At 41.5% G+C, this 11,856-nt stretch overlaps 1 protein-coding gene across 1 annotated transcript; it reads left to right on the top strand.

Moving 5' to 3' along the window:
* Nucleotides 1-795: 795 nt before the first annotated feature.
* Nucleotides 796-11,223, top strand: LOC144520004 (melanocortin-2 receptor accessory protein 2A-like). The gene is made up of 3 exons (XM_078253584.1): nucleotides 796-1,071; nucleotides 7,550-7,649; nucleotides 9,899-11,223. The coding sequence occupies exons 1-3, from the start codon at nucleotides 951-953 to the stop codon at nucleotides 10,275-10,277; spliced, it is 600 nt and encodes a 199-aa protein (XP_078109710.1). The 5' UTR covers nucleotides 796-950; the 3' UTR covers nucleotides 10,278-11,223.
* Nucleotides 11,224-11,856: the final 633 nt, after the last annotated feature.

Genomic DNA, 11,856 nt, shown 5'->3' with positions numbered 1-11,856 from the left:
GCTCGGGAACGCCGGCGTAACATAGCAAAAGATATTCTTTTTTTTTTAACCAAAACATAGAAGTGTAGCTATAGCCTCAGGCTTGATAAATGAAGCCCTGAGACCAGTGGTGGAATCTCACTAAGTACATTTACTCAAGTACTGTGCTTAAGTACAACTGTTGAGGTACAAATTTGACATACTTGTACTTTACTTGAGTCTTTTCTTTGCATGCCACTTTCTACTTCTACTCCGCTACATTTCAGAGGGAAATATTGTACTATTTACTCCACTACATTCATCTGACAGCTTTAGTTACTAGTTACTTCACACATTAAGATTTCGGCACACAAAACACATGTAGTTTATAAAATAAAATGAGTTATTATAAATGAAACTACCCAACAATATAACTGACTACAAGTCCTGCTGAAATGATTAGACCATTAAACACTTAGTTGATTGACAGTACATTTTCCTGATGATACTTACATACTTTTACTTACGTAAGTAACATTGTCAATGCAGGACTTTTACTTGTAACAGAGTATTTTTTCAGTATGGTATTAATAGCCTACTTTTACTTAGGTTTACTTAAGGATCTGAGTGGTTCTTCCACCACTTTGTAAAACACCTTGTGAGACACTCAACCTGGGTTGACCCGAGTCCATACTGTGTGCCCCGAATGTTTACAACATCTGGCTCCGCCCCTGCAGCTTCCTGTCACCAAGTTTTACACTAAGGACAGATGGGAGAGGAGGAAAAAAAGAGAAAGGGAGAGGGCATGCAGAGAGAGAGAGAGAGAGAGAGAGAGAGAGAGAGAGAGAGAGAGAGAGAGAGAGAGCGAGAGAGAGACTCTAAGCGACTGTGTGCCATTACGCACTGAGATCATGTGCCAGATATGAGGAGTACCAGAGCCTCGGAGGAAACTGTCCGGTACTGTAGCTCAGGCTGGTTCCGAGCTTCTTGAGATGGGCGGTGCTGACGGTCCAAACGGCACCGGGGCGTCTCCTGCCCCGGACTATGAATGGAGATATGAATACTATGACGACGATGAGCCGGTGTCTTTTGAAGGACTCAAGGCGCACCGCTGTGAGTAGCCGTCTGTTTATGTACCTCACTGTAAAATGATCTGAGTCATCTGCTACATCTTCTCTGGGATTTCAGCAAGTATGTTTCCTCACTTAGAAAATACAGTTTTTGCCTATTGCTTACACACTTTTTGCAGAATTTGGCTCATTATGTCAAAACTCTACACACAAGCCAATCAGACATAGCACTTGGAGATTATCAACTCACATCTATGACAAAATGAAACACTGCAATCACTCCTTTCTAAAAATGAAATTCTTGCAACAAAACCATACACACAAGCACCATTTGAATTCCTCTTTCATATCACCAGCAACACACTGATGGGCTTTATAGAAAACACTGCAGTCTTTATGTTTCTATTTTTATTGTCATTTTCTCAGACTCAGTCTTCTGTAAAACTCAAAAGTAGAATTTCTGCAGTAATCAAACAAGAGTTATTTTTACAAAAAACAAACATTCTTACAGAAATAAAGAAAAATAGAATCACAAGTCATCAAATTTAGCAACAAAACAAAAGTAAAAAAAAACTATTACTGGATACTGTAAATTGCTATTGGGAAGAAAAAAAACATATACTTGTTTTGTGTGTGTGTGTGTGTGTGTGTGTGTGTGTGTGTGTGTGTGTGTGTGTGTGTGTGTGTGTGTGGTGGGGATCTGGCCACAAGACCTCGTCAACATCAGAGGCGATGTCTCTTCCACGTCCGACTCCTCTCTCTCTCTCTCTTTGTCCTCCTCTTACTCTGACTCTCATTGCCTCCATGCTTGCAAAGTTCTCAAAATGGCTTAGTGCTAAGGCTCAGACCGATTGGTGTTCTGTTCAGGTCTGTATGTAAGTGCCTACAATTGCCACATGAGTTTTGCATTTTGAGTGTTTTCCCAATGACAACAGGAGATTTCATTTTTGAACAAAGTGTCTAATGTAAGAAAACGTGTGAAGTGTTTCGCAATAAGTGTGTTAAAGAATTGCAAAGTTGACCATGTGTTAACGCTGTGGTTACACTGTGTTTAAGGAATGCTACAAGAAGTTTAGGTATTGAGGCTTTGGTCTAAGCATTCGTTTTTAGTGTGTAAGCAATGGGCAAAAACTGTAATATAAATAAAGAAATAGATGTAGAGGTGGTAGAGCGGTCGCCTGCCAATCAGAAGGTTGGTGGTTCGATCCCCGGCCCTGCAGTCCCGTGTCGAAGTGTCCTTGGGCAAGACACTGAGCCCCAAGATGCCGAGCAAATGTGTGTGAATGTTTATCTGATGAGCAGGTGGCATCTTGTATGCCAACCTCGGTCACAGTGTGTGAATGGTTCCTGTACTATGTAAAAGCGCTTTGAGTAGTCCTTAAGACTAGGAAAGTGCTAAATAAATACAGTCCACTTAGAGTGTATCTGGTCTTAAGCAAAAGGGATCACATTTGGTTGTGACTTTTATTTTAAAATCTCAGAAGTCATTGAGGTCTTCCTCATTTTAACGATACAAGAAATAACACATGTAATCAGGGGCGTTTCCAGGATTCTTTAAGTGGGTGGCACAGGGTGAATTTCATCTAACAGATTGGGGGGTGGGGGGGTGGGGGGGGGTAGGCTAATACTGCTCTCTCCTCATGTGCAGCAGCACTGCGCAGACAGAAGGGGAGTTGGGACAGGGTGCGGGGGCTGGGCGGCCTGCCTGCCTGCCCAACGGAGACAAGAGACAGCGGGATGGGACGGGAGAAAGACGCCATTGAGCTGGCCTGGCCCTGAGCATCCAGTCCTTCGTGACCAAGCCAGACTTCTTTAAAAAAAATCTTTAACGATCTTTCTCCCTCCCTTTGTAGAATTTCTTTTTTTTACTTCAAATATATAATAGTCAAATAATATTCAGTGCCCTTGATCAAGGCACTGACTCAGATCTGGAGTTGGTCCCCGGGCGCTGTAAATGGCTGCCCAGTGCTCCCTTGAGGGATGGGTTAAATGCAGAGAATGAATTTCGTATCTATCAGTCATGGACCTGATAACATCTGTGGGCGTGTGATCAAAACATGTACAAGAGAGCTGAGTCACATATTCCAATATATTTTTAATAAATCCCTGCAGACGCAACATGTACCAAAAATCTGGAAGGATGAGGTAGTGGTCCCAGTTCCAAAATGTAGTAGTTCTAAAACTCTCAATGATTTTAGACCTGTTGCTCTCACTTCAATTTTAATGAAAAACTTTGAAAAATTGATAAGGCCACATATTTTAAGGGTAACTGAACATGCATTGGATCCCATGCAATTTGCCTACAGGCCACGCAGGGGTGTAGAAGACGCCACTCTCACTCTGCTTCATTTGCTCAAACATCTTGAGGGAAGTGGGTCACATGCACAAATTCCTTTTATTGATTTTTCATCTGCTTTTAATACAATTCAACTGTATATTTTAGTCAACTGTCTTGTTGAGCAATTTGATTTTTGTCCTAATCTTGTTGGTTGGATTCTGGATTTTTTAACAAACAGGACACAGAGAGTGAAGGTGAATGGAGTTCTGTCTGGTCAGCTTTGCTCTTCTACAGGTTCACCATAGGGGTGCATACTTTCACCCCATCTGTTCATTCTATATACAAACATGTGTCAGAGCAAATATGTAAATAGGACCATTATTAAATATGCGGACGACTCCGTCATAGTGAGTTTGCTCCATAAAAATGACAGAGGTCATGGTCCAATAATTGAAGACTTTGTCCAATGGTGTGAGGAGTCACACCTTCAATTGAACATATCCAAAACAAAGAATATGTACATTGATTTTGGAAAAACTCCAGGATATGAGGCTATAACTATAAATGGTCAACTAGTGGATCAAGTACAATCCTATAGATACTTAGGGACAATTATTGACTCTAAATTAAATTTCCAGGAGAATTGTGAGGCTGTCTGTAAAAAAGGACAACAGCGTCTATACTGTTTGAGAAAATTGTACCATTTTAATATAGATAAGACCATGATGACATTATTCTATCATGCTTTTATCGAAACCATCATATCTTTCTCCCTAGTGGCATGGTTTGGGTGTGTTCCAGTCAAGCACAAGAATCGCCTAAACCAAATTGTAAAATGGTCAAGTAAGCTGACTGGAGAGTCCCAGCTGCACACCCATTTCCTGTATGCCAAACAATTAGAGCGGATAGCTATGGCTATCAAAGAAGATAGCCTACACCCTCTGAATAAGGAATTCCAGTATCTCCCCTATGGACGGAGGCTAAGAGATCCTGGTTACAGAACTACAAGATTTAAAAACAGTTTTGTCCCAGCGGCAATTACTATGTTAAACAAACGGTAAAATTATTTGCACAAAACGCACAAGCACTTTGGTCATGTACTGTTTTCTATTCCTTTTTATCCATGTTTTATTACCTGTTTTTATATGTTTTAATGTTTTGTGTGTTGCATGTTATGTTAAGGATGTCTCGCCTCTCTTAGACCTACGGGTACCAATAAAGTAACCTAACCTAACCTATGTGACAATAAAGTACCCTTACCTTTACCTTTTTATATAGGCTGCCTAAGTAATAATTATAATTTAATACAAATTCCTGTAGTGAGTTTGTGATTATTTGGCTTAAGATTTCTACTACTTTCTATCTACCTTGCTCTTAATCTCTGCCTTGCTGCACCTGACACAACCACTAAGCTTTATGCAAACTATTACATAATGATGTCACCAATGTGCAAATGAACGTATAAGGTCACCTAGCTACTTTTAGTGACTTTTGATGCTAGTGCCAGCTACTTTCATTGGAAAAGAGTTGGCAACGCCGACTAACTGACGCAAATCGTTCTCTCCCACGATTCCCCCGGACATCTGCGTACAGTTAAGGGAGAAAACCTAGCAGTGGACCAAACCACTGAGGCAAGGGAGGGGGTACTCAAAATGTTTATAAAAACGTTTGCAAAATTGCATTTTTTTACCCCGTTGCATTTGTATTGTTTTACTACTTACACAATTATTTGAAGGGGTGTATTTTTATGGGTAGGATAACCGTCAGATGGGGTGGGTCCTGACCCCCCCGACCCCCTCTTGATTTCCGCCTATGGTGCAAGCTGTGTGGTAACCCTAAAGGCCCTGACACACCAACCCGATAATTGGCCGTCGGACAGTCTGGCGAGGTCAGTGACTCGAGTCTGTTCGATGTGTTCCGTGCCGTCGTCCGTTGGAGGAGCCGTCTGCCTTCATTGGGGGCCGATTTGACTTGTTGAAACAGAAGGCGGGCAGTCGGACTCAATGGCCAATCTGATTGGTGGAGCGCTAACCCAGAAATGACGAGCGGGATGCCTCTCAAAATCGGACGAAAATCTTTTAAACTGACCTTTGTCGATCTGAAATGAAGACCCGATTCAGTAACTGCATGGCCTATTTCTCGCTTAAAATGTTTTCAGAAACATGTTTCGGTGAACTATCTTCGTAAAATATGAGATCGTATTCCGAACGAAGCTGCCATTACAGAGATGTTCACAAGTCATTTTTTGGAAGTCCAAGTCGAGTCTCAAGTCTTTGAGCTTGAGTCCAAGTCAAGTCTCAAGTCTCTGGCCATCTGATCTGTCCCTAACACTATTGTTAAATCTTATGATTTCAAAGCATGTCCTGTAGCTACCATCCAGACAGTACAGTATTAAAATCAGTTGTAGGATAACTTTATGGGGTCTATTTAACACATCCCTCTAGCCCTCAGACCTGGTGAAATATTAACCTAAAGCGGTCACATCATATGGATACAACTATAAAGATACAATGTGCCTGTTCCCAGCATTAGCACAACACTTTGCGATGGTTAGCTTGTTACCTGTGGTGATATATGCTAAATGAAACGTCTCTTCCACTCAAAAAAATAATGTTGAAGTGGAAATCAAGAGAATAGTGGCAGCACCACACCAGTTACAGAACAACATGCATCTCAGTGTCAGTCCAAATTACGCACAATAAGCAGTTTGAACTCACTGATCTAATGCCATTTATTTATTTATTTTCACAGTTAGTTAGTATGCTCAATGAAACTGAGTCCAGCGCGAGTGAGACCCGACTCAGAGGAGGAGAGGTTAGTGAGGCCAGCGTCTCCACCGCAGGTGACAGTGCGCACGGATCCGCTGCGCCACGCATGGATGAAATAATAAAATAGTAAATAGGACTACAGTAACAGAAATATGTGCAGAATTAAGACAGTCAAGACGGCCCGGTGTTTGGTGGACTGGGTACACCTTGTTCACTTAATAGCATACAAATCATCCACGGGATCATTTACGCATCACATGAGTTTGCCCATCCGGCACATCTCCTGGGGAGATGGATCCGTGCGTCCCGCCTCCAGTGCGTCATGGATGTCTGAGCCTCAGCCACTACTAACTATAAAGATACAATGTGCCTGTTCCCAGCATTAGCACAACACTTTGCGATGGTTAGCTTGTTACCTGTGACGATATATGCTAAATGTAACGTTTCACTTTCTTAGCGTGTGTGACTGACCTATTCGGGTGCGTTTTGAGATGCCTGATGAAGTTCGACATTGTTGATCCGGCATCATTTATCTTGGTGCCACACACCTTGCATGTAGCTGTTAGCTTACTGCCTCTGTTTACCGAGTTATTGAAAGCAAAACTAATGACAAAAGGCACAACTCCGGGAGGACTTGGTGTCGCCATCGTCAATGTATTTTTATGTGTGAGTGCGCGCACATAAGGCATAACGCATGCGTTACGTTGCACATTATGGCAAAGGGCAGGGGACATGCAGCTCATCATACATTTCCCCAACGTATATGCGCCAATAAAGGAAAATAGAAATACATGAATACATTTAGATTTAAAAAGCAATAATTGCATGAAAACATGTTGTTGACGAGTCTCGAAGCTCGAGTCTGAAGTCTTTTGGGTCAAGTCGCAAGTCAAGTCTGAAGTCTTTTGGGTCGAGTCCGAGTCAAGTCTGAAGTCAGCTGTTTGTGCGACTTAAGTGCGACTCAAGTCCGAGTCTCAGACTCGAGTCCCCATCTCTGCGCCATTATGCCCGGTTGTAAAATCCGGGAGACAGCCAGACCCACGTGACGCATTCGTCCAATCAGCTCCCAGTTTTCATTTTTTGGGCGATAATACAGATTAGCGCTGCCTGCTGTTATGGAGACGTATTATGTCTCGCGCAGAACGTACGCTCAAGTCGCTTCGGTGTGTTCCGAGGCACTTTTGGGACCTCGGGGAGTCGACTTGATCAGTCCGACTGACTTTTCTGCCAACGGTCTGCTGTCGGGTTGGTGTGTCAGGGCTTAACCCTAACCTTTCAATATATGACTGTAATCCTGCTGATAATGCAATTTCATTTAATATGTGTTTATCATCCCTCTCAAACCATAGTATTATGATAACCAGGACTGTACGTTTTGTAAAGAGGTTGTGTTGTCAGAATACTGACTGGAAATATCACCGCTATCACCACTTATCCTATCCTGTATCTCTTTTCTTTTTCATTCATTTTTGTAGACTCTATAGTGATCGGCTTCTGGGTCGGCCTGGCTGTCTTTGTCGTTTTTATGTTTTTCCTTCTCACACTTCTGACCAAGACCGGATCGCCACATCCTGAGTGAGTCACTGCAACTAGCACCACTGTTAGATTAAAAAGATACTGAAACCAAGTCAAAAAATAGTGAACAAAAATTGAAACTAAAAGAATGTCTTCACAAAGACATGAACCTCAAAAACTATCAAATAATGACATCAAAGAATTCAAGTGCAGACTAGCATCAACAGTTTTTTTTTTACATTTGCTAACTCAATTATCTCTATAACACTGTCTAAGCTCTTGGCCCCGCCTTCCTGAAAAGCCCAGTCTGCTCTGATTGGTCAGCTGGCCCACTCTGTTGTGATTGGTCAACCAATTTCAAACTGACTACTGGGTGGGCTGGGCTTGTTCAGGCAGCACCAATAGTCAGCACATGTGAAAAAGTGGGCTGGCATTCTCAATCAGTGGCATCACTAATTGAGGAAATTCAAACAGGAATGTGGGCGAGGTATTTCAGGCAGTTCAGAAAAAATGCTGATTGTGAGAGAGAAATCTTCATTTGGAGTGAAATGTGTTTTTTTGTACTTTATACATACTACACATTATAAGACACACTAAAAGATGGGGAAAATAAAAAAGCATAATAGGAGCTCTTTAATACAACTAAACTTTAAGACGGTCTTCACGAAGGAGGGACAGAACAACTTCCGGTTCGAGCGGGGAAGCTATCAAATTAGGAAACTGAGATGTACAGTTGTGTTCAAAATAATAGCAGTCCAACATCACTAACCTCATAAATCAAATTTGTTGGTAGAAGTGATATTTCTACATGGCAAATAATATATAATAATAATGCTGGTTATAGTGCATTTCACACTGAAATACTCAGCAAAATGGGTCGTTCCAGACATTGCTCTGAGGAACAGTGGACTTTGATTAAAAAGTTGATTGGAGAGGGGAAAACATGTAAAGAAGTGCAGAAAATTATAGGCTGCTCAGCCAAAATGATTTCAAATGCCTTGAAATGGCATCCAAAGCCTGAACGACGTGGGAAAAAATGGTCAACTACCATTCAAATGGATCGAAGAATAGCCAAAATGGCAAAGGCTCAACCAATGATCAGCTCCAGGAAAATCAAAGAAGACTTAAAGTTACCTGTGAGTACTGTTACGATCAGAATAAGCATGTGAAGCAAAGCTATCAGCTAGAAGCCCCCGCAAAGTCCCATTGCTGGAAAAAAAAGACGTACATTTCTCATACTGTGGTGTTGGGCCTATTTATCACATACCAGGGATCATGGATCAGTTTCAATACATCAAAATACTTGAAGATGTCATGTTGCCTTATGCTGAAGAGGAAATGCCTTTGAAATGGGTCTTTCAACAAGACAATGACCCAAAACACACCAGTAAGCGAGCAAAGTCTTGGTTCCAGATGAACAAGATTGATGTTATGGAGTGGCCAGCCCAATCCCCAGACCTCAATCCCATAGAAAACTTGTGGGGTGACATCAAAAATGCTGTTTCTGAGGCAAAACCCAGTAATGCAGAGGAATTGTGGAATGTAGTTCAATGGTCCTGGGCTGGAATACCTGTTCACAGGTGCCAGAAGTTGGTCGACTCCATGCAACACAGATGTGAAGCAGTTCTCAGAAATAATGGTTATACAACTAAATATTAGTGCAGTGATTCAAAGTAAAGCAAACCCTTGAGACATTTTTCAGTTTATACAGTAAATGTTTGAGTTTGTCAAGAAAAATGCAAATACTGCTATTTTTTTGAGCAGCCTAATATTCCTTTTTCTTCACTTTCTGTAAAGGTATAACACAAACTTGATCAATTTTGGTCATGTTTTGATTTGGAATTGAATGTGCAGTGTTCCCAATGCATTGATATTATGGAATTAAAAGCTATTGTAAGGATTTTGAGCATTATTCACTTTTTTAAACACACTGCTATTATTCTGAACACAACTGTACCTAAAGTGTCCCTGAGCAAGACACTGAACCCCAAGTTGCTCCCCGGATGCTGTACAAATAGCGGTCCACTGCTCCTAATACTAGGATGGGTTAAGAATGCAGAAATAAAATTGCACTACATTGTACTGTGTGTATGTGACTATGTGACTCTTTTGTTTTGTTTGTTGTTAAGTCTCACATTTGAAGCTACTGTTATGCAATAGTAGCTCTCCAAACCTGTGAAAATGCAGCTATTTAGATCAGGGAAATAAAATAAAAATGTGGACCTGTATTGCTAAAATCTTGGTTACGGCCCTGCCTCTCTCTCTCTCTCTCTCTCTCTAACTGTGTCTTTTCCTTCTGATGTAAGCAGCAGTGGACAGCCATGTGAGAAGCGGCCCCGTGTGATTGGCTACATGGACACCAACCTCAACACTGGAGCCCTTTTTCCTCGCCCTAGTGCTCTGGACTCGTCCAGCTCTCTCTTTCAGTGCTTTGTGTCCAACGAGGGTCAGCTGAACTCCAGAGCTGGTACTGTGGGTGGAGGAGCACCAGGAGGCTGCCTCAGGAGGCCCAGCAGCAGTCTGGAGCTGGGGGACGGTACACTCCTGCAGGAATTAGCAGTGCAGGCCCACTTCAACCTTCCTAACTGTGTGGACTCTGAGCAGAGCTCAGCTGTAGGGGAGGATGACATGCTGCATGGAGAGCCAGAGCTGCCAATCACTGGGGAGGGATCAGAGCAGCAGGAATGATAATTACCACAATAGCTGTGTTCCAAACCGTTTCCTCATTCACTCACTCCACCCATTCATCGTCATCGGTGGTCGAGTCGCAGGGGCACAAAGCTGTTATTCTTAAGTGTAATTTGAGTGTAAGTAGAGAATTTTTACTTTTAGTTTTTCCAAAAAACGTCCTGATGACCCAAAATCCACTGAAAAGTCAACTGAAAACTTTCCGTTTTCTTGGGCTCCTGATTTGTTACACTGCATGTGTGTGCGTCTGTGGTTTGTGTGCGTGGGCTGGGTTCATTAATATTTGAAGTTAAATGTATTGAAAGGCTAGCCCCTTGAGATGTAGCATCTCATTTTTGAGGGGGGGTCCTATAAACACAAACATAGTTATAAAACACATATAAACAGAACAGCGTTACAGCAAAATAGCAAATATACACTACAAATACACATATACAGACAGCTTGCTCACCCTCTCTCACCCCCAATACATAAACAGTAATAACCTGGGTAATGACTAAATTCCATGAGGGTAAAGAACAACTGAAGCAGTTTGTCTTCAGCACAAATAAACCGAAAAATCGTAAAGCTTTAGTGCGTAACTTTTTGATACTATTGAACGTCCGTTACATTCAAGCCATTGTCAAATGAGTTGCTACAAAGCTAATTAAGACTATCAGCTCCACACAACTCTCTCTGACAGTTTTGTTGTCGTTACTTAGAATTCCTTTCGGGAATTTGGGGCGACAGAAACTACGCACTATAGCTTTAAGTATACACAATTAGAAACAGACAGTTTGTTTTAAGATGAGAAAATAATAATACTAATTTGTAATTTCTTTTGCTGCATTTTCTTATATTTTACTTATTGTATTTTTCTATACATACAGTATTCATTTGAATGTAAAGCATGTTGAGTTTTCTTGTAATGTGTGTATAAATAAATGTGCCTTGCTGTTCCCTTGAACCACTGGCCGTATTTGACCACTCACCTCACCATGCAGTCCTCTTCGTCCTTTACAGCAGCAGCGTTGATTGTTATACCAGGCATTGCTCATGTATTTATTATAATTGCATGTTTCCCCTTGAGGGAAATTGTGTTGACAGTCTGCTGCTTGTGTTTGGTTTTGCTGTAAGTGCTCAACTTCTCAATGGAGACCAATTATTTCATTTAAGCTTCTCTTGAATATGCTGAGTAATTCTCCCTCAAGGACTGTGCAAAAGTCGCTGGAGAAAATACTAAACCCGGCACACGGTTATATGTGCCCAAAATAAATTCTGCACTTATGTTGGAACCAGTGTTGGTCAAGTTACTTGGAAATAGTAATTAGTTACTGCTGATGACTTCTCCAAGAAAGTAATCCAGTTACTTTACTGATTACTTATTTTCAAAAGTAATTAGTTAGTTTACTAGTTACTTTACTAAGTTACTTTACAAAAACATGATGCACGACCTGAATAAAACAGTGGAAATTGGCAGCGTGTCCTCGACAATATAGCCAGCAACGAGCTTCTTCAGTTCAGCGGCACTAAGTCTTGTCGCTTTTAAGTCTATTTTCACCTGTTTAGCAGGAGAGGGGCCCTCGGAGGTTCGCCCGGT

This window comes from Sander vitreus, chromosome 6 (genome assembly GCF_031162955.1).
Source record: "Sander vitreus isolate 19-12246 chromosome 6, sanVit1, whole genome shotgun sequence".
NCBI classification, from domain to species: domain Eukaryota; kingdom Metazoa; phylum Chordata; class Actinopteri; order Perciformes; family Percidae; genus Sander; species Sander vitreus.
The sequence above is the reverse complement of the archived record's forward strand: the minus strand, read 5'-3'. Positions and strand labels throughout refer to the sequence as shown.